The sequence below is a fragment of the Myxocyprinus asiaticus genome, chromosome 9 (genome assembly GCF_019703515.2).
Source record: "Myxocyprinus asiaticus isolate MX2 ecotype Aquarium Trade chromosome 9, UBuf_Myxa_2, whole genome shotgun sequence".
Lineage (NCBI taxonomy): Eukaryota > Metazoa > Chordata > Actinopteri > Cypriniformes > Catostomidae > Myxocyprinus > Myxocyprinus asiaticus.
Window position 1 is genome coordinate 33,301,420 of NC_059352.1, and position 23,431 is coordinate 33,324,850.

Genomic DNA, 23,431 nt, shown 5'->3' on the forward strand with positions numbered 1-23,431 from the left:
AGTCCACCTGTGGTAAATTCAGTTGATTGGACATGATTTGGAAAGGCACACAACTGTCTATATAAGGTCCCACAGTTAACGGTGCATGTCAGAGCACAAACCAAGCCATGAAGTCCAAGGAATTGTCTGTAGACCTCCGAGACAGGATTGTATCGAGGCACAGATCTGGGGAAGGGTACAGAAATATTTCTGCAGCATTGAAGGTCCCAATGAGCACAGTGGCCTCCATCCGTAAATGAAAGAAGTTTGGAACCACCAGGACTCTTCCTAGAGTTGGCCGCCTGGCCAAACTGAGCGATCGGGGGAGAAGGGCCTCAGTCAGGGAGGTGACCAAGAACCCGATGGTCACTCTGACAGAGCTCCAGCATTTCTCTGTGGAGAGAGGAGAACCTTCCAGAAGAACAACCATCTCTGCAGCACTCCACCAATCAGAACTGTATGGTAGAGTGGCCAGACGGAAGCCACTCCTCAGTAAAAGACACATGACAGCCCGCCTGGAGTTTGCCAAAAGGCACCTGAAGGACTCTCAGACCATGAGAAACAAAGATTGAACTCTTTGGCCTGAATGGCAAGCGTCATGTCTGGAGGAAACCAGGCACCGCTCATCACCTGGCCAATACCATCCCTACAGTGAAGCATGGTGGTGGCAGCATCATGCTGTGGGGATGTTTTTCAGCGGCAGGGACTGGGAGACTGTCAGCATCAAGGGAAAGATGAATGCAGCAATGTACAGAGACATCCTTGATGAAAACCTGCTCCAGAGCACTCTGGACCTCAGACTGGGGCGAAGGTTCATCTTCCAACAGGACAACGATCCTAAGCACACAGCCAAGATAACAAAGGAGTGGCTCCGGGACAACTCTGTGAATGTCACTGAGTGGCCCAGCCAGAGCCCAGACTTGAACCCGACTGAACATCTCTGGAGAGATCTGAAAATGGCTGTGCACCGACACTCCCCATCCAATCTGATGGAGCTTGAGAGGTCCTGCAAAAAAGAATGGGAGAAACTGCCCAAAAATAGGTGTGCCAAGCTTGTAGCATCATACTCAAAAAGACTTGAGGCTGTAATTGGTGCCAAAGGTGCTTCAACAAAGTATTGAGTAAAGGCTGTGAATACTTATGTACATGTGATTTTTATTATTTTTTTTTTTTTTTTCGTTTTTTATTTTTAATAAATTTGCAAAGATTTCAAACAAACTTCTTTCACATTGTCATTATGGGGTATTGTTTGTAGAATTTTGAGGAAAAATAATTAATTTAATCCATTTTGGAATAAGGCTGTAACATAAAATGTGGAAAAAGTGAAGCTCTGTGAATACTTTCCGGATGCACTGTATTTGTATGGTGAGCACAATAAAATAGTTTCTATCAGAATACATTTGCATACACATAAGCTTTTCAATTATTTGAAACAAAAACAAAGAACAAACGTTTCCTGTCCTGTTACGTCATTTCCTGTATCACTTCTCATGTGCATTTTGTTGTGAAATGCAGTTTGGAGACCAGACAGAGTTGTCAGGGATTCTTCCTAGTGAAATGTTTTGTAATGTGTGACCCCCTGTCACCGATCCCTCGTGTAATGTGCAAACAACAGCAACTTCAAGATACTATATTACAGACAGACAGCTGTTGTAATGTGAACAGTACAGCAATCCGATGACTTTGAAAGTTGTATAGTGTGGGTTACTTAAGGGTTTTCTTAAAGGGGTCATGACATACACTTTTTATTTTTTTATTATTTTACCTGAGGTCCACTTTTAATGTTAGTTTTTTTTGTTTGTTTTTTGTTTTTTGCACCAAACAGTCATAATTTAGTCATATATAATAATTTTCCACCCTTTCTCTGGCCCTCTGTCTGAAACGCTCCGTTTTAAGCTGTCTGGCCCTTTAAGACTTCAATGTAAACACCCACTATTGTGATTGGCTAACATCATGTAGCCCTTTCAATACAGCCCTATTTGAAACTCAGTCCGAAGAAAATGAGCAAACTCCACAAAACATTATAAAACTACATTTCAGTGTTAACATCTATCATACGCCCAACACATTTCATCTGAATGTATCAAACTGTTCACTCAAGCACAGCATAAAATATCAAACAGTCATGACATTTAAAAAAACATTTGTGAATAAACTTTGTTACGGTTTATTGTCCAGTAGTCCAATTTTAACTGTCCCATCTTTCAATAACAGTTCCTTTGCAAAGCTTGAATCATATTGTGACTGTTTCACAAGCAGTCCATGCTGAAATGTTCTAAATACACAAACGAAGTACAATCCATGGTAATGTTGGGGTGCTTCAACTGGTTTCAACAGGCCAAAGCAGAGATGCTGGTCTTCACATCTCACATATTCCTGGTTTATTTACCCACAGGACTACATGTGTTTCTCCCAGTCAGTGGCATTATCAGAATGAGATGCGTTTTTAAAAGTTGTACCACTCTTAAAACACTGCTCACATCACCGGAAATGCATCAAAACGATCAAAAACTTTCATTTAGTGCATGCTTACAAAAGACCAACAATTAAAAATGGCACAGATGGGTGCAAAAATGGTTCAGGTCGCCTTCAAAATTGTACATCAGCAAGACAGCGCAGCTGAATGAAACGCAATGTGGGATTTTTGAGTTATAACTTGACATTGTATCTTTTAAAAGCAGCGCGAGATGTATGATAACGGTCAAAGCAGTGCACATTTACGTAGAAAAATATTTCAAACCAGATAGGCACATGAAGGTGTCCTCTGTAAGTCCACTTTGGATGAATCTCCCATTACAGGCCCATCTCTCTTCTCTTCACATGTGACTGACTGAACACCAGTGGGCTGGGCCAAGGGTGCAGTGACGAAAAATAGGTGTTGTCTTGCTGAAGAGGCAGTCGTATGCAGATGTATTTGGTCATTGTGACATCACAAATTCCAAACGAGATGTTCTTGCAGCTTGGTTTAAATAAATTATCTTTCTATTAAGGAGGAGGTTTTCATTTCTTAATCTTACAGCATGTTTTTATAGTACAATGACCTCTTATACAGTGCATTCATAATGTATTCAGACCACTTCATTTTTCACATTTTGTTATGTTGCATCCTTATGCTAAAATGCTTTAAATTATAAAAAATGTTTTCACATTCTACACTCCATACCCCATAATGACAAAGCAAAACCCAGATTTTTTTTATAACTTTGCAAATGTATTAAAAAGAAAAAACTGAGATATCACATTGACAAGTATTCAGACCCTGGTCTTAGTACTTAGCTGAAGCACCTTTGGCAGTGATTACAGCCTCAAGTCTATTTGGGTATGATGTGACAATCTTTGAACACCTGAATTTGGGGATTTTCTGCCATTCTTCTCTGCAGATCCTCTCAAGCTCTGTCAGGTTGGATGGGGACCGTCAGTGGACAGCCATTTTCAGGTCTATCCAGAGATGTTCGATTGGGTTCAAGTCCGGGCTCTGGCTGGGCCAGTCAAGGACATTCACAGAGTTGTCCCTTAGCCACTCTTGCATTGTCTTGGCTGTGTGCTTAGGGTCATTGTCCTATTGGAAGGTGAACCTTCAGCACAGTCTGAGGTCCTGAGCGCTCTGGACCAGGTTTTCATTAAGAATATCTCTGTAATTTGGTGCATTCAGCTTTCCTTCAACCCTGACCAATCCCCCAGTTCCTGCCACTGAAAAGCACCCCCACAGCATGATGCTACCACCACCGTGTGTCACCGTGTCTTGCACTGAGGAGAGGCTTCCGTCTGGCCTCTCTCCCATAAAGCCTAGAATGGTGGAGTGTTGCAGTGATGGTTGTCCTTCTGCAAGTTTCTCCCATCTCCACACATGATCTCTGGAGCTCAACCAGAGTGACCATCGGATTCTTGGTCACCTCTCTGACCAAGGCCCTTCTCCCCCAATTGCTCAGTTTGGCCGAGCAGCCAGCTCTAGGAAGATTTTTGGTTGTTCTAAACTTCCATTTAAGAATTATGGAGGCCACTCTGCTCTTTGGAACCTTCAGTGCAGCCAAAACATTTTTGTAGCCTTCCCTAGATCTGTGCCTCGACACAATCCTGTCTCTGAGCTCTGCAGGCAGTTCCTTTGACCTCATGGCTTGGTATTTGCTCTGATATGCATTTTCAGCTGTGAGACCTTATGTAGACAGGTGTGTGCCTTTCCAAATCATGTCCAATTAATTGAATTTGCCACAGGTGGACTCCAATCAAAGTGTAGATACATCTCAAAGATGATCCAAAGAAATGGGATGCACCTGACCTAAATTTCAAGTGGCATAGCAAAGGGTCTGAATACTTATGTCAATGTGATATTTCACTTTTTTTAAATTTGCAAAGTTATTAAAAATCAGTTTTTTGCTTTGTCATTATGGGGAATGGAATGTAGATTGATGTGGATTCCCCCCCCCCCCATGCATTTTAACATAAGGCTGCAATATAACAAAATGTGAAAAGAAAATGAAGAGGTCTGAATGTACTGTATGTCAAAAGATCAAGGAAAAGTTTATTCCTAATGTCATGTCCCCTTTAAAGGGATAATTCACCCAAAAATGAAAATTCTCTCATTTACTTACCCTCATGCCATCCCAGATGTTATGACTTTCTTCTGTTAAACACAAACTAAGATTTTTAGAAGAATATTTTAGCTCTGTAGGTCCTCACAATGCAAGTGATTAGATTCAAAAATTGTGTGGGTCCAAAAAGCATATAATGGCACCGTAAAAGTAATCCAGTGGAGTCCAGTGGTTAAATCCATGTCTTCAGAAGCAAAATGATATGTGTGGGTGAGAAACAGATTAATATTTAAGTCCATTTTTATTATCAATCCCCACTTTCACATTCTTGTTTTGTTTTGAATCTATCCTGATGACATGGATTTAACCACTGGAATCTTATGGATTATTTTATGCTGCATTTTGGAGCTTCAAAATGTTGGTACCCATTCACTTGCATTATATGGACCTACAGAGCTGAGAAATTCTTATAAAAATCTTTGTGTTCAGCATGAAGAAAGTAAGTCATACACATCTGGGATGACAAGAGGGTGAGAAAATGATGAGAGAATTTTCATTTTGGGGTGAACTGTCCCTTTAAGGTTTTTGTTGCATCTAGTTGCTAATGGCCTTGCATTTGAAAAAAATTTGATGTATTCAATATACAAGGGGAAAAAAATATTCTGCTAGGGTACTTTCAGAATAATATTTATCTTTTGGTACTTTTTGTGACTCAGTTGCCATTACAAAGATAATTTGAGTAGCTGTTTCAAGACCCATCATATGAGATTTTTATTTATTTATTTTTTATCAATGCTCACACACATGATTTAAGCATTGAAAATATCAACTTGAGATTGGGTCAGAAACTTGTTCCTTCGGTCTGCAGTGGCTGGTTAAAGCATACACTCACTGAGCACTTTATTAGGAACACCTCTATACCTATTTATTAATGCGATTATCTAATCCGCAATCATGTGTTAGCAGTACAATGCATAATATCATTCAGATACGGGTCAGAAGCTTCAGTTAATGTTCACATCAACTATCAGAAAGGGGTAATTTATTTTGACTCTGACTTAATTGTTGATGCCAGACAGGCTGGTTTACGTATTTCTGTAACTGCTGTTCTCCTGGGATTTTCATGCACAACAGTCTCTAGCGTTTACTCAGAATGGTGCCAAAAACATCCAGTGAGCGGCAGTTCTGTGGATGGAACGCCTTGCTAATGAGAGAGGTCAACGGAGAATGGCAAGAGTGGTTTAAGCTGAAAGAAAGGCTACGGTAACTCAGATAACCACTCTGTACAACTGTAGAGAGCAGAATAGCATGTCGAAACTTGAGGTGGATGGGCTACAACAGCAGAAGACCATGCCAGGCACTTTATTAGGACTATTGTGTTCCTAATAAAGGGCTCAGTTAGTGTGTAAGAACAGAGAGGGAATGCTTCAGTTAGAATGATTGTTTGTACATTTGTTATCCTTTAGCCTATTTTTATTGCCATAAAACTTGTCTGATCCATCCAGCAGCCCCCCTTTAAACCTGGACATGCTGTGATTTTGTTGTTGTGTGAAGAATCTTAGGTGAAATTTAGTTTTTCACTTATGAATACTATAACTGTCTTTGTTAATTGTTGAAAGTATATTCATCTTTTTTAATAATCCAGTCCTACATTAGCTTATTACTAAACCATACCAAGGTGACTCCATGTGTCCTAAGGAAAACTAAAGTGATTTTCATAACAGTTTCGAAATGCTTGTAAACTTGTGACATAGCTCAAAAGCTTCCTTTTTCTCTCTAAAGGGCCCTAAACCCCACGCCCCTTCAAGGTGAAGTCAAAACTTTGTGCTCCTCATTTTCATGCAAGATGATATCTTTGTTACAGAGTTTGACGTTTCTGTCTTACTGCGCTCACTCTTTAATTTTCTTCAGTGATGTTGGGCTTGAAGTATACTCTGGTTAATCTGTTGTTTCTTATCATCAACTCTGTAACAGGTAAGTTCCTTTTTTAAATATATAACCTGTTTTAACCCTATTGTTGACTTTTTTTTTTTTTTTAAGGATTTGCTGACCAATTTATACATTTGAGGTAAAAATAGTTCAGCAGTGGAAAAAAAAATTGCAGATATTTTTGTCCATGTTATATTGTAGTCAGACATATACATGCAGGAATTTCATTATGAGTTTTTATAATTTTTGGAAGCTTAAAGCAGTTCTTTTAAGAAAATGTGCAAGTGTTTTGTAATGCATGTGATTCATCTGCAATAAAGTGACTAACTTTGAGCCATTTCGCCTCAGCACATGGGGATGTTATTTATATCCGCAGAGTAAGAAATTCATCTGTTGACTTTTCCTGTGAATCAGCAAAGAAAGAAGAAAACCTGTTTGCTTTTTCACTGAAACGCAAGTTGCTTCAGCCCAAACCAGTGCTGTATCTTTCTAAAGGCTTATCAGAGATCATCAATGAATCTGTGGACAAAGGTCGCATCACTGTCAGTGAGTTGGATAACCATACAGTCCATCTAAGAATCTCAAACCTTCAAGGATGGGATACAGACGTGTATTACTGTGAATTCCACTATGGTGATCTTCCATTTGTTAAAAATATTCCTGGCACAATGGAGTTCTTTATCTATGTTGAAGACTTGTGTAGGTGACCCTTACAATACTACATAATGCTTTACTCATGTGATTTTGAGTAACAGTTTACATTCTGTCTACCATATACTCAACTGAACTTAATCAAATAATATGTGCAAACTATTTAATTATCAGTATGTTAGCTTGTGGTTATGGTCTGGTATGTGATGTTTCAAGGTTATGCCATCACCAACCCCTGATAAACGCATTAAGTACTGGGTCATTCTGTGTCAACCACACGACACTGGCTCAATTTTTTGTTTTTAATAATTGATTTACTGGTAAAGCATTAACATAAATTATAATAAAAGCCAAAATATGAAATGTCATGCACCAATATTTACTGAGTAGAACATTATTTTGCAGAGGTGTTCAAAATGAAAATTTTCTGCAATTATTTTGGTGCAAAACTGTAGGTAAAAAAAAAAAACATACAAACAAAAAAAAAAAACTTTTATTTGGTGAATAATACAACAAGGGTGAGGTCAACTGATTTTAGTAACACCTACTAATTTCCATAGAAAGGTGGCAGCATAGTTATGCTATTTTTACAAGTTTTTTTTTTTTTTTACCTGTAGGTTTGCAATAAAATAATGGATTACTCAAGTCAGTTTTGATCCATGACATTTAATATTTTGGTTTTCATTATTTTTTCTCAGAAAAGGTATTAACAAAATAAAAATTTTCATCCAGGGGAATTTCTGAAATTTGGTTGATTTTTTGGTTGAAATTTTGGTTGAACTCTATAGTAATTGCTGCTATTTTCAGCAAATATAGCATGCTTCAGAATTTTTCAATCAGCACACTTGGGTCCTGTTAAACTGGATGGAAACATTCCTGTAACCGTTGATTTATTAAATTAACCTTAAGCCGTATACACTGGATTCACACTGCAAATCCCTTTGAGTAATACCTCAGTGGGATACAAGAAATAAAATGTCTGTGAGTGAAAGCAGGTAGAAAATCTGAAGCTGTGAAAGTGAGAATTTTCTCTTAAAAGTTGTGATTTAAACAGACCACTGAAGGATTTATCCATCCTACACAGGTCAATGCATATTATCTAGAAAAAAATATTGTTCTTATTTAATGGCTGCAGAACCTTAAGCAATTAAACATGAAAATGCAAAGAAGTTAGCCAAAAAGCTGCCTATTTCATTTATTCAGTTAAAGATGACTAAGAAGACAGTTTTTGGTCAGTTGTTTTTTTTTTGTGTGTGTGTGTGTGTGTGTGCATAGTTCTCTCAGCCTCTGCATTTGCTGTCTTTTACTTCATATCAGTTGTGTTTTATTTACTTTTTTTTTTTTTTTAATATCCATTGTCTGGTAAAGCTGTTGTTTTTGTCAGGCCATATCTGTATAAGGCTGGAGAAATGCTATTACATGTCTACATTGCACAGCTTCGGATTAGCAAGACTTTCTAAGTACATCTGGCATTCACACTTACTGACAACAAAATATTATGATGGCCAATTACTTAAATTAGCAAATCATCTGCACAGTTGATTTAAAATCACATCTTTTAAAAAATGTATTCGAGATACATTTAGTTGTCATGAGCGATTTGTTACAAGAGCTATATCTCAGTAGGTTTTGAGTCAAAAGACCAATTACACAAATGTGCGTCTTTACAAGCAGTGGTTTTGTATGTTGATTTCAAACCCCTAATTCAAAACCCTCTACAATTAGAATAAATCTTGACCTAATTTTGTGTAGAATAATTCTATCCTTTTTAAGCAATATTCCAATATCCAATTTTTTGCTATAACTCTCGGGTATACAAGTCAACATAAAGCCACACTGGCATACATTCATGTTGATCATAAGTGTTTTTAATGTTATTGTGGGCCAAATATTGGTTTGCTGTTTAATGGCAGGTTCCATTGTGACAACTTACCCTATATAATGTTACTCCTGAAAGGGAACGTATTCCCCTACTGCATCTATTTTCCTGGGCAATAACAGTGGAAATGTTCAATAGCTTTTTCGGTAGCCAAGAATTTAAGGGATACTATCTGGCCAAAAGTGTGTGGATACCCTCTTCCAATTATCAGGTCTGGGCGTTCCAATAATTCCAGTAAAAAATAAATCGTAATGTGACACCATACAGTGCCATTCTAGAGAATTATTGCTTCCAAATTTGTTGGAAATTGGCCTTTTCTGTTCCAGCATGACAACGCCCCTGTGCACAAAGTGTGGTTCATAAAGAAATGGTTCTTGTGTGGAAGAACTTGACTGGCCTGCACAGGGCCCAGTCCTGAACTACTATTAAAAATGTTTGGGATGAATTGGAACAGCCAAGGCTAAAGATATTTGTCCTCACAGAATATACTGTAATCGTTCTTTAGAACGGGGTGTCCACATACTTTTGGCCATATAGTGCATGTACATATACAGAAATTGACCCTGATATTCACTGGAGTAAAAAGTGTGACAACTAGCCTCGGTCTCCACTTCTTACGTGATAATATTATTGACTTTTACAGCTCGTGAGCCTTGCAGTTGTTCAGGGTACCTGTTACTGCTGTATGTGATCTCAGCAGCTGCATGTCTGCTGGCTGTTCTGGTGGTCACCCTCATCACAGCTTATTGTGTAAGTATCTCTTTCTGTTTCACAATTGCTTTAAAATACAAAGTGCTTTTCATTTCTGTTCAAATCAGGTACAGCTGGTGGCAATAGTTATTTTGTTGAATAACAAACTGGTGTTCACACACTAGAGCCGCTAAGGTAAGAATGCACTCAGAAAGGGTGTTGATGCAGTAAGAAAGTTTCAGATAAACTTAATTTCTTAAAATTTAACAGTGTAAATAATTATTTGTAATATTGGTTGCACAAAATAGATATTCTAAAAAATTAAAACAGTTCAGAACTGTTGATCATATATTTGAAATTATATTTAAACAATATCACTCACAACAGTGCTGTTGTTCCATATATCGGCACACTGTGATTCGGCTGTAGGAATGAGGCCACAGGTAATGCTGATAACAGCTGTGCTGATATATGGACCAGCAGCACAAGTGCGAGTGTGTTATTGCTTTTATTCAACAGTGCAACAAGTAAATAATAGTAAATAACACATTTCAGGCAAAAATTGGATATCCTGTTTTTGAACTAGTGGTGTTTTGTTCCTAAAGTAATCAGTGTTATTTAACGAATCAGTTGAGTCAATGAATGAATGATTCATAACATTAAAGACACTTATTGGTCAATACCTACAGGCGTAAATATGCAATCTCCAGAAAATGAGCCATGAATCCCCACCACTATTTTGAAAGCCATGAATACAAAGCAGAGTGATACAAATAGTGAAGCATCCCAGTGCTGTTGGACTGTAGATCAGCACTCTTGGAACTTAGCTTGTCCAATCAGATCCGAGGACCAAAACTAACTTTACTTATCTCAATCATTTGACCTCTATGCAAATTTGTTTTTCAACTGGTTTTGCTTCAGGACCCAGATTTTACATCGTAGCGACCCAACAGAACACTACATTTTTTTTTTATCTTATTAATATAACTGCAAAGGCCCAACAGTTTGAAAAAATTATTAACATGACATAGGCCAACAATTTTTGAAAATTTTGTAAATGCACAGTAAAAATGAAAAGATACTCGATGCACCATTTGGGATTGCTCAGCTGCCACACTAACAGAACCCTCTGGAGATCCTCTTTCAGTTTCCTAAGAAACTTACTTTTAGTTCCTGCAAGAACTATAAAGAACTCTTAAGGACAATATTCGAGGCACTAGAAATATATCTTGAAGTTTGTCGAGTACATAAATAGGATAATTGAAGCTTTTCTGGACCATCTCTAGAGAGTTTCACCAGTGTGGCTGCTGAGAAACCCTGTACCTTTTATTATTTAAAGTGGCATGAAGGACAGCACAAATGTAATTTACCAGCTTTACACAAAACAAACACTGAGCTAAATATTGTATTGGTATTAGCCATTTTACAGTGACATATGAATTTGTGCAAAAATACCACGGAGTTTGAATGAACGCAGTGCATCTGATACCAACAACACTCCCTTTTTTAAAGTTGATAAGCTTATTTATTTAGCAAAGCTTAACTGTGCAGGATTATATGGTTAGTTGCATTTTATTATGTCCATCACCCATTCTGAACAGATCTGCGACCCACCAGTTGAGAACTACTGTTTTATGTCTTTGAGACCATATATGGTACATTCCACTACATATTCACTGTTTCAGTTAACCCCTCCCTTCTACCAACTTCCTTTTACATACAGTGTAAATTGCCTAAGAGTAGAAAACCACAACCCGTCGTTCCTGTTTATGAGGAGATGGCTGGGGTGAGGCCAGCCAAAGGAAAAGCCACCAGCCGACACCTGGTTATCTCAAAACAGGAGGTGGCAAATGGCTCAGTGTCGACCTTACTCAGCAAGGAAAACCTCTATGTGAAGTCTGATTCTATGAAATGAAGTGAATAAGGTTGTCACACTGAACTCACTCTTCTTGGGCTTTACTCATGATGTGACCTCTGCTGACCCACTGGGCGTTACTAAATCATCGCTGGCAGTTTTAACAGTTGAATGTTAGAATAAAAATTGTCTTTTCATCTCTCGAGTTTTATACCTCCATATTAAAGTTACTCTTAAGACATTTTTATTACAACAAAACAGAATTATGTCAGCAATTATGTCTGAATTTTTGTCTGTGGCACATCACAGTAATTTCTAGGTAGTCAAAAATTTTGATAAGACATGGATACAAAAGGAATAATTTATTTAGGTGATAATGAAAAAAAAAAATTATGTCATCTTTACTCACATATGTTGTTCCCAAGCCATATTACTTTATTTCTTCTGTGGATCACTAAAGATGCTAGGCTAAATATTAGCTACAGTAACCATTCACTTTCATAGCATCTTTCCGCACATTGAAAAAATGTGACTGAGGCTAATATTTTGCAGAACATTTCCGGTGTTCTATAGAATAAAGAAAATCATACAGTATGGTACAGTACAGTAAATCTTTATTTTTGGGTGAACTATACCATTTAATTTCCCTTGTCTGTCTGCATGTTCTCAGTGTAAAAATGTGTGGTTTTACAAAATACACTGTTGCAAGATCTGTTTATTGAAAAGTTTGTAATTGATGGAAACTGACAAGGGAAAAAGCCTGTTCATATCATTCAAAAATACTTTTCTTTTATTGAGACTTTATGTATCACACTGAAGCATGCAAACTGAGCCCAGAAGATTCAGTGTTTTTACACTTTACACAGACAAAAGCTGCAGCGTCCAGCTTTCACTTGGTTATGGTTAAAAAATTTGTTTTTACGATAAACATTCCATCTCACAGTGTGAGATAAAAATGTATGAATAAGCAAAACAAGTGTATTTTTTTAGGTGTTTAACGATTTGACCAGATATGAATGCTGTTTTCATTTACATCACATCAAATAAATATGCTATCTCATTATTTACATATTATTAACAGTTTGTTTGTGTCTTTATTAAATAGCACATAACTAGGGTTTATAATCTTGTTTTAAATCTCAAGATTTTAGGATTTTCTTTAGTGAAAAATGTACACATGACAATAATTAAATAGAAGTATAAATATAACAGCTATGTTTCTTCATGATTATTATTATTATAATTTTTTATATATTCACCCTCTTTCTTGTGGTTCTCTCAGCAGACAGGAGACAGCTATGGCTAGGGATAGCAGGTTTTAAGGGTCTGCTCATCGAGATCTGAGGAGAGCCCTGTACATTGCAAAGCCAAGTACAGCACACATTGTGGCTCCAATGCTCGCTCTGAGCCAAAATGTAGAGCTCTTCAGGTCAGCATGGGTAATATGCCTGGAGAGAAATGCAAAATAGTTAAAAAATAAAATAAAAAGATTAAATCAATGTTAAGTAGCTTTCATTTACAGTACATCTATGTGGCTACTACTTAAAAATGTAATTTAAGATTATATTATTTGAAAAGTTCTGTAGCGATGTAGAAGTAAAACTGAAACACACAAGTTCGGTGGAGAATGATGCCTGAAAATGACAAACTGAAGACTTCAAATAAAAAAAAAGTATGATGCTTGAGTTTCAATTAATATGGTTCAGTATCATTCAAATATCATTCATATCATTCAAAATACTTTTGTGTGTGTGTGTGTGTGTGTGTATATATATATATATACAGGTGCATCTCAATAAATTAGAATGTCGTGGAAAAGTTCATTTATTTCAGTAATTCAACTCAAATTGTGAAACTCATGTATTAAATAAATTCATTGCACACAGACTGAAGTAGTTTAAGTCTTTGGTTCTTTTAATTGTGATGATTTTGGCTCACATTTAACAAAAACCCACCAATTCACTATCTCAAAAAATTAGAATATGGTGACATGCCAATCAGCTAATCAACTCAAAACACCTGCAAAGGTTTCCTGAGCCTTCAAAATGGTCTCTCAGTTTGGTTCACTAGGCTACACAATCATGGGGAAGACTGCTGATCTGACAGTTGTCCAGAAGACAATCATTGACACCCTTCACAAGGAGGGTAAGCCACAAACATTCATTGCCAAAGAAGCTGGCTGTTCACAGAGTGCTGTATCCAAGCATGTTAACAGAAAGTTGAATGGAAGGAAAAAGTGTGGAAGAAAAAGATGCACAACCAACCAAGAGAACCGCAGCCTTATGAGGATTGTCAAGCAAAATCGATTCAAGAATTTGGGTGAACTTCACAAGGAATGGACTGAGGCTGGGGTCAAGGCATCAAGAGCCACCACACACAGACATGTCAAGGAATTTGGCTACAGTTGTTGTATTCCTCTTGTTAAGCCACTCCTGAACCACAGACAACGTCAGAGGCGTCTTACCTGGGCTAAGGAGAAGAAGAACTGGACTGTTGCCCAGTGGTCCAAAGTCCTCTTTTCAGATGAGAGCAAGTTTTGTATTTAATTTGGAAACCAAGGTCCTAGAGTCTGGAGGAAGGGTGGAGAAGCTCATAGCCCAATTTGCTTGAAGTCCAGTGTTACGTTTCCACAGTCTGTGATGATTTGGGCTGCATTGTCATCTGCTGGTGTTGGTCCATTGTGTTTTTTGAAAACCAAAGTCACTGCACCCGTTTACCAAGAAATTTTGGAGCACTTCATGCTTCCTTCTGCTGACCAGCTTTTTAAAGATGCTGATTTCATTTTCCAGCAGGATTTGGCACCTGCCCACACTGCCAAAAGCACCAAAAGTTGGTTAAATGATCATGGTGTTGGTGTGCTTGACTGGCCAGCAAACTCACCAGACCTGAACCCCATAGAGAATCTATGGGGTATTGTCAAGAGGAAAATGAGAAACAAGAGACCAAAAAATGCAGATGAGCTGAAGGCCACTGTCAAAGAAACCTGGGCTTCCATACCACCTCAGCAGTGCCACAAACTGATCACCTCCATGCCACGCCGAATTGAGGCAGTAATTAAAGCAAAAGGAGCCCCTACCAAGTATTGAGTACATATACAGTAAATGAACATACTTTCCAGAAGGCCAATAATTCACTAAAAATGTTTTTTTTATTGGTCTTATGATGTATTCTAATTTTTTGAGATAGTGAATTGGTGGGTTTTTGTTAAATGTGAGCCAAAATCATCACAATTAAAAGAACCAAAGACTTAAACTACTTCAGTCTGTGTGCATTGAATTTATTTAATACACAAGTTTCACAATTTGAGTTGAATTACTGAAATAAATGAACTTTTCCACGACATTCTAATTTATTGAGATGCACCTGTATATATATATACACACACATATACACAGTTGTGCTCAAAAGTTTACATACCCTGGCAGAAATTGTGAAATTTTGGCATTGATTGTGAAAATATGACTGATCATGCAAAAACACTGTCTTTTAATTAAGGATAGTGATCATATAAAGCCATTTATTATCACATAGTTGTTTGGCTCCTTTTAAAATCAAAATGGTAACAGAAATCACCCAAATGGCCCTGATCAAATGTTTACATACCCTTGAATGTTTGGCCCTGTTACAGACACACAAGGAGACACACACATTTAAATGGCAATTAAAGGTTAATTTCCCACACCTGTGGCTTTTTAAATTGCAATTAGTGTCTGTGTATAAATAGTCAATGAATTTGTTAGCTCTGCACTGAGCAGGCTAGATGCTGAGCCATGAGGAGCAGAAAAGAACTGTCAAAAGACCTGCATAACAAGGTAATGGAACTTTATAAAGATGGAAAAGGATATAAAAAGATATCCAAAGCCTTGAAAATGCCAGTCAGTACTGTTCAATCACTTATTAAAAGTGGAAAATTCAGGGATCTCTTGATACCAAGCCAAGGTCAGGTAGACCAAGAAAGATTTCAGCCACAACTGCCAGAAGAATTGTTCGGGATACAAAGAAAAACCCACAAGTAACCTCAGGAGAAATACAGGCTGCTCTGGAAAAAGACGGTGTGGTTGTTTCAAGGAACACAATACGACGATACTTGAACAAAAATGAGCTGCATGGTCAAGTTGCCAGAAAGAAGCCTTTACTGCGCCAATGCCACAAAAAAGCCTGGTTACAATATGCCCGACAACACCTTGACACGCCTTTGGAGTGACGAGACCAAAATAGAGCTTTATGGTCACAACCATAAGTGCTATGTTTGGAGAGGGATCAACAAGGCCTATAGTGAAAAGAATACCATCCCCACTGTGAAGCATGCTGGTGGCTCACTGATGTTTTGGGGGTGTGTGAGCTCTAAAGGCACAGGAAATCTTGTGAAAATTGATGGCAAGATGAATGCAGCATGTTATCAGAAAATACTGGCAGACAATTTGCATTCTTCTGCACGAAAGCTGCGCATGGGACGTTCTTGGACTTTCCAGCATGACAATGACAATGAAGCACAAGGCCAAGTTGACCCTCCAGTGGTTACAGCAGAAAAAGGTGAAGGTTCTGGAGTGGCCATCACAGTCTCCTGACCTTAATATCATCGAGCCACTCTAGGGAGATCTCAAATGTGCGATTCATGCAAGACGACCAAAGACTCTGCATGTCCTGGAGGCATTTTGCCAAGACGAATGGGCAGCAATACCACCTGCAAGAATTTGGGGCCTCATAGACAACTATTACAAAAGACTGCATGCTGTCATTGATGCTAAAGGGGGCAATACACAGTATTAAGAACTAAAGGTATGCAGACTTTTGAACAGGGGTCATTTCATTTTTATCTTTGTTGCCATGTTTTGTTTTATGATTGTGCCATTCTGTTATAACCTACAGTTGAATATGAATCCCATAAGAAATAAAAGAAATGTGTTTTACCTGCTCACTCATGTTTTCTTTAAAACTGTTACATATATTACCAATTCTCCAAGGGTATGCAAACTTTTGAGCACAACTGTATATATATATATATATATATATATATATACACACACCGATCAGCCACAACATTAAAACCACCTGCCTAATATTGTGTAGGTCCCCCTCGTGCCACCAAAACAACGCCAACCCACACCTCAGAAAAGCATTCTGATATGCTATTCTTCTCAACACAATTGTACAGAGTGGTTATCTTGAGTTACCGTAGACTTTGTCAGTTCTAACCAGTCTGGCCATTCTCGGTTGACCTCTCTCATCAACAAGGCATTTCCGTCCACAGAACTGCCGCTAACTGGATGTTTTTTGTTTTTGACACCATTCGGAGTAAATTCTAGAGAATGTTGTGCATGAAAATCCCAGGAGATCAGCAGTTACAGAAATACTCAAACCAGCCCACCTGGCGCCAACAATCATGCCACGGTCCAAATCACTGAGATTTTCCCCATTTCTAATGGTTCATGTGAACATTAATTGAAGCCCCTTACTCCTATCTGCATGATTTTATGCACTGCACTGCTGCCACACGATTGGCTGAATAGATAATCACATGGATGATTGTTGGTGCCAGACGGGCTGGTTGAGTTTTTCTGTAACTGCTGATTTCCTGGGATTTTAACACACAACAGTCTCTAGAAGTTACTCCGAATGATGACAAAAACAAAAAACATCCAGTGAGCGGCAGTTCTGTGGACGGATATGCCTTGTTGATGAGAGAGGTCAACAGAGAATGGCCAGACTGGTTCGAACTGACAAAGTCATGGTAACTCAGATAACCGCTCTGTACAATTTTGGTGAGAAGAATAGCATCTCAGAATGCTATTCTGAGATGCGGGTTGGCAGTGTTTTGGAGACCTACACAATATTAGGCAGGTGGTTTTAATGTTGTGGCAGATCAGTGTATATAAACATGAGTAGACAAAGAGAATGTTCAAGGTATATAAACAGTGGTATTACAACAGTTTGTTGTGACACGGAGTGGAGGAAATTATACTAACGTGTACCACCATAACATTACAAAACTCAAAAATCTATTAACCAGAAAATGGAGAAAGATATGTATGTGTGAGGATGTGTCAATAACAGATGGAATAACATGTCCAACTACAAGCTGAAAGTCAGAAGATGATAAAAAAAAAGATGTTGAAGATTAACATCAAATGAATTCTAGAGGTATGTAGGATGTCCAAGAAAAGTGCTTAATCACATAATGGCAGTTCAAATACAGTCTGAATTTAAAGTACCCAGAATTTTTTAATGAAAGGCTTGGTGACCATGCAAAGGTCTACAGCCCAATATGAATGGAGGTGGCAATCCACATATCATTATAACTACAGCAGCTCTAAGCCTGCCTATTTACATATAAAGTATTTATTTATTATATTGTAGTCTTAACCAAAAGTTTTTTTTTATTTTTTTTATTAGATTCAACAAGGGGCGTAGGCATGATCTGAAAAGTGTGCTCGTGTCGGAAGTGTCCACATTATAATTTTTATCATCTTGGCTTATAAGTACTTGACAAAATGTAATAATAACAACACTGTCCATCTACTTTTTCAGACACTTTTGTTCTGGAAGTGTTTTTTCCTTTAATTTTCTCTATAGGAACTTCATAAAAGTTTTCATAAAATAATTCTAAACCAAAACAACCAGCACAGTGGTGAATCACAAAATTACAAGCTTTGATTTTAATCAAAAAAAATATTTGAAAGACAAGGATACTAGACCATACTTATCATCTTTAATGAGGGAATGAACTACAATCGATTGAAGCATTGGAAATAAATATCTCATCGAATTAAAAGCAATGGAAATATAGAAAACTATTGATTTTGAGTTGTTGATTATAAGTATAGAAACAATATATTTTAAGTTTATAGCAAAATATCCAGATATATACAAATATCTAAGTAGTTCAAGAGTGAAGGGATACTGGGCGATCGCTGCTGAGCTTTGTTTGCCTGTAGTTCTTTACCAGAAATTGTACTATTAAACATGATTTTTAATAAAATTTAAATATATAAACTTATAGCTCAACAGGAGCATATACCATAGATTAACAACCTCAGAGCTCATGGTAGGTCTGTCTTTAAAGGTTTATAAATTATCTTTAAAAATAAATTTGCGGGACCTCATACACGAAAGGATGCAAACTACCACTGAGCTACACCCCAGTTGCATTCAGTCACTAATACACAGTCTGCCAAAAAAGCTGAAATAAAAGAAAAAGTAATCAGGATAAAAGAACATGCAGTAAATGAATAATCAAGAGGATGAAAAAAGATAAACAAACAAGAAAGAGATAACTGGAGAAGAAGAGAGGAGAGGTGAGAAACTAAGACAAAGACATAAAAAAGGAGTGATCCTCAGAACCTGCTGAAGATGACGGTGTAGAGTTTGGTCCGAACCGTCTGCACAAGCTCAGAGTTGAGGAAGTTCTGACAGAGGCAGAAGGTGCACCTGTTACAGGTACACATGCAGCGCAGACGTGCATGGCTGCCAACACACATATACAAAGAAAATAGGCAGAAATTAACTATTAATAAGAAACAGGTTATAAAATAGCACACTTCAGAGTTAACAGGAAGAGAAAAAGACCTGAAGTGGAGAAGTGGAAGAATCAAAATTACATTAAATTTGAATGTTCTCTCAAAACCATTTAAATCATTAAAGGTGCAACATGACATCATGACGTTTGGTCATGAGGCACAATGAGAACCAATGAGGTTTGATGTTATCGATGTAGCTGCTATATTTAAGTGCACTATTAATGATAATACAAAAACATTGCTTCAAAAGACTTGGAATATAGTCCATATACTGTTTATGCAGATAGCCGTATTGATCACTTTTACTGTGGTTTTATGGAGCTTGACAGACCAGTCATAATTCACTAATCATTATGGCAAATAAACCCTGTGAAGACTTTTTAAAAATTAATCTTTTGGTGTTTCGATAAAGAAAGTCATACTGGTTTGAAATGACATTAAGGTGATTTAATGATAAAATTTTCATTTCTGAGTGAACTATTCCTTTAATGAGAGACAGATTGCCTGGTTTGTGTTTTCTGTCCACGTGCATGCAAAGTGAAGTGTCTCTCTTGTTGTCTCACACAATGAGGGAGAAACAGTACAAAACATGATTTGTATCACATGTTTTGGATTACACAAACTGGATTGCTGCAGATAGTGTGACTGCTGTGTGACACTGAGTTTTTGTTTTGGAAATGTTGCTCCCATGGCAGTGTTATATTGAGTAAATCACTTGACAATGTGCCAGTTTGGCTGGCATATGTATAGGGAACTGAACCCTGAGAGGCTACCGAGTCGTGAGGAAGATATGGTAAATTGAAACAAACATATGATTACCTCAGAAGTTCCTGTAATGTACATATTTTTATATATTCCAAAACACAAAGATAAAGTTAATAAAAATCTATAAAATTAGAATTTCATTTGTGACACCCCAAATGGTTTTAATCCGAGATGAAGATATATACCCCAAAAAAGTTGTCATCATTTTCTCAACCTCAGGTTGTTCCAAACACATTCTTTCTTCTGAAGAACACAATGGAGATGTTAGGCAGAATGTTAGATCACATTTTTTTTCATTCAATGAAAGTGAATGGTGACCAAGGCTAAGATTCTGCCTAACATCTTTTTTGTTTTTTTCACAGAGGAAAATCAAATGGATTTGCATCCCAGATGTGTATGACTTTCTTTCTTCTGCAGAACACAAACAAAGATTTTTAGATGAATATCTCAGCTCTGTAGGTCTATACGATGCTTAACGGTGACCAAAATTTTGAAGCTTCAAAAAGCACATAAGTCAGCATAAAAGTAATCCATAAAACTGCAGTAATTTAATCCATGTTTTATGAACCAAACTAATCAATTTTGGGTGAGAACAGACCAAAATATAACTCCTTTTTCACTATAAATCTGGCTTTTGCAGTCTCTAGGCAATTATGATTTCAAGATCAATTACACTTCCTAGTCCAATCTACCGCTCTGCACCAAGCACCAGCAAGTGTAATCGAGCTTGAAATCATGATCACCAAGGAGACTGCTGATGTCAACACTTATAGTGAAAAAGGAGTTATTTTTTGGTCTGTTCTCACCCAAAACTGATTAGACTGCTTCAGAACACATGGATAAAAATCACCGGAGTCTTAAGGATTACTTTTATGCTGTCTTTATGTGCTTTTTGGAGCTTCAAAATTCTGGTCACCATTCACTTGCATTGTATAGACCTACAGAGCTGAATTTTGCTTTGTAAAAATCTTCATTTGTGTTCTGCAGAAGAAAGAAAGTAATACATCTAGGATGGCATGAGGTTGAGTAAATGAAAGAATTTTCATTTTTGGGTGAACTATTCCATTAAGTGTAAAAATTCAGCTGTCCTTGTGTGGATATTGTGGATAATGAAAGCACACTTACGGGTACATGGCCATTGTGGTGAGTTTGATGAAAATGTCTTTGCTGGGAGCTGCAGCTGTGTTACAGGTAAAGGACTGAGGCGGAGGCATCTTGTGCTTGCGGCAGAATTCCAGTGGTGTCATACAGTATTGCTGCTTTGTTTCTGGCAGGTCTGACTTAGCAGCAATCAACATACATGGAATCTTACTGTCCATAAAGTATTGCTGGTAAATAAAGTAAAACACAATTGCAAATCAGATATTTCACAATGGTACTAGTGTTATTATTCACTATTATGCACACACTTTTTGGGCTAAGTGGATAAGGATTCATAAAAATAATTTTGATTCAGAACAATTTGCTAATGAATCGTTCAGACAGATTTGAAATTGTTTGACCGATTAATAAAAAAATAAAAATAAATTACTCAATTGAGCGATTCACTCACAAATGAAACATCACTATGGCTTATGAACAAGATTTACTCTACATAAGAGCTATATCTAGCTGAAGAAATATTTTAGAGCAAAACATAACTACAAAAATGAATATTTTCCATGACTTTTCCAGACCTGAAAAACAAAATGTAAAACTGTATGGATATTTACAGGTGTTCTATGACCATGGGAGTCCTGATTACAATAAATGTATAATACAGTATGTGTATAATTAAACTAGTTATAAGTTTAAGATAAAAAATAAACAATGTCTTTAACTTTGTAGCGTGACATAAGCCATTAAAGACTATAACCAAAATAGTAGTCAGGTTAGAGTATTCTTGTCTTATTTGTCCATTTATACTAGACTTTTTAGTATTCGTTTTGCTCCTGTAGAGCTGAAAAATGTGTGACATCAAAGTGTGACATAATAACCTTCGTACAGTTAGTTTAGCATACCTTGAAGATTTGTGCACAGTACTCAAAAGAGCATGGGTTGCTGACATCATAGATCAGACACACAACGTCACATGCAAGATCTGTCTCAGACAGAAAGTCAAAATCTGGAAAGACTTCATGGAGCTGAAGACAAGAAATAACTTGTTATATATGGTATATGAGGATATAGCCCATGGCAACAAATAAAATGCTATCTTAAGCAATGTTTCAGTAAAAGTTCTATTGAACACTGTGACGAGTTGGAGGGTGGGGCCGGGCCGTGACTATGCAAGCCCGGCCCCCAATTGGGCTAATCAGCCAAGGAGAGAGATAAGTGCAGTGGGATGTGGCAGTTCAAGAGAGAGAGAGCCACATGCAGCTGCCATGTGTGCCTTTATGTTTTTGTGTCTTTTTGTTTAAGTTCCTATTAAAATATTACTTTGATTGTTCAGCCGGTTCCCGCCTCCTCCTTTCCCATTTTTGAACCTTTGAACCTACTTTGGTGCCGAAGCCTGGGAAGGAGGAGGGATGCGTTGTCGTGGAGTCCTCGCCACTGCCATCCACCCAAAGGAGCAGCCACGGTCATCTGCCGGGAGACGGAGGAGTCGCTGCCGGCCGCCGTCCACGAGGGGAGGAGGGGCTTGCTGCCGGCCACCTGGAGCCGCTGCCAGGGGCGGAGGAGTTCCCAACCGGAATGACTCCGCCAGGGGTCAGAGGACTGGGTCCGGTCCGCCCGGGGAGGAGCAGCTGTCGTCTGCCAGAGGGTGGAGGAGTTATCAAGGACCAGGCGACGGCGTGTCTGGGAACCGGCAAACAAGTTTTTTTTTCTCTCTCTCTCACCTTGCCCTTTCCCTCTCCTCTCCTTTTTTTTTTTTTTTGCTTTTCCCTCCCCTCGTGCCACTCCCCAGCCCTAGAGAGGTGGGGAAAAGCCTGCCTGCCTCGTCCCCCTCCCCGGCCTGAGGCAAAGGAGGGAGTAGTGTGCCGAGGAGGAAGGTGGGGCCGGGTCGTGACTACGCACACCCGGCCCCCAATTGGGCTAATCAGCCGAGGAGAGGGTAAGTGCAGCGGGATGCGGCAGTTCAAGAGAGAGAGCCACATGCAGCTGCCATGTGTGCGTTTATGTTTTTGTGTCTTTTTGTTTAAGTTCCTATTAAAATATTACTTTGATTGTTCATCCAGTTCCCACCTCCTCATTTCCCATTTTTGAACCTTGTTACAAATGTATTTTATATTTTTAAGATGCATGCTTAAGTTCAAAGACTTAATTTTGGACTCTTCAAAATGGTCTGAGGAACTGGGATTGGTTTCTCAAACTGAGAATGTGTTCAGAATAAGTTCCACAGTCTAACACAAACTCTTATGCGCAAGATCCTCTTAGACAAACAAATCATTTACCAATAAGTACTTCTCCTGTCCATACACATGTGCAGTGCTGATTGCATAATAAGATTTATGTTCTTCTCTTATTGCCCTCTGACACTGTGAAGAACAGACAATAAACAAACACCAAAAATTAAGAAGCAATCATGTGTCAGAACTGAATTCAACATTTGTAAACTTTGATAAAATTAAGAATTTTGATTGATAGAACTCAAATTAATCAAAACTGTAAGAGAAGAGCAACTAAATGCCCTGGTTTCAAAATCATGTTGCAGGCT

The 23,431-nt window shown here is 37.9% G+C and overlaps 2 protein-coding genes across 4 annotated transcripts in view; one reads left to right on the plus strand and one right to left on the minus strand.

Moving 5' to 3' along the window:
- Positions 1–5,029: 5,029 nt before the first annotated feature.
- On the plus strand, positions 5,030–12,586 carry LOC127446457 (uncharacterized). 2 transcript variants are annotated; one of them, XM_051707390.1, is made up of 4 exons: positions 5,030–6,482; positions 6,786–7,070; positions 9,611–9,717; positions 11,381–12,586. In XM_051707390.1, exons 1-4 carry the CDS (start codon positions 6,422–6,424, stop codon positions 11,570–11,572), a joined length of 645 nt encoding a protein of 214 aa, XP_051563350.1. In that variant the 5' UTR covers positions 5,030–6,421; the 3' UTR covers positions 11,573–12,586. The 2 variants fall into 2 exon arrangements, with proteins under 2 accessions (XP_051563350.1, XP_051563349.1); XM_051707389.1 differs by having other exon boundaries at positions 5,065–6,482; positions 6,786–7,136.
- The window catches only part of LOC127446450 (mitochondrial Rho GTPase 1-A-like), an 88,225-nt gene continuing 76,685 nt past the window's right edge, over positions 11,892–23,431 (minus strand). Inside the window, exons 16-20 of one of the 2 annotated variants that reach the window (XM_051707359.1) lie at positions 23,169–23,252; positions 21,795–21,917; positions 20,920–21,122; positions 18,854–18,976; positions 11,892–12,960 (exon numbers count right to left, since the gene is read on the minus strand). In XM_051707359.1, coding sequence (XP_051563319.1) covers positions 12,843–12,960; positions 18,854–18,976; positions 20,920–21,122; positions 21,795–21,917; positions 23,169–23,252 — 651 coding nt within the window. In that variant the 3' untranslated portion in view covers positions 11,892–12,842. The remainder of the gene's footprint in view (positions 12,961–18,853; positions 18,977–20,919; positions 21,123–21,794; positions 21,918–23,168; positions 23,253–23,431) is intronic. The other variant, XM_051707360.1, reaches the window with a different exon arrangement.

What these genes read in the sequence shown, in the direction of transcription:
- LOC127446457 (XM_051707389.1), top strand. Translation starts at nt 6,422, where the DNA reads ATGTTGGGCTTGAAGTATACTCTGGTTAATCTGTTGTTTCTTATCATC. An exon ending in TATCATCAACTCTGTAACAG is followed by an intron (nt 6,483 to 6,785) that starts GTAAGTTCCTTT and finishes ATTTCGCCTCAG; the next exon opens with CACATGGGGATGTTATTTAT. An exon ending in CCCTCATCACAGCTTATTGT is followed by an intron (nt 9,718 to 11,380) that starts GTAAGTATCTCT and finishes TTTTACATACAG; the next exon opens with TGTAAATTGCCTAAGAGTAG.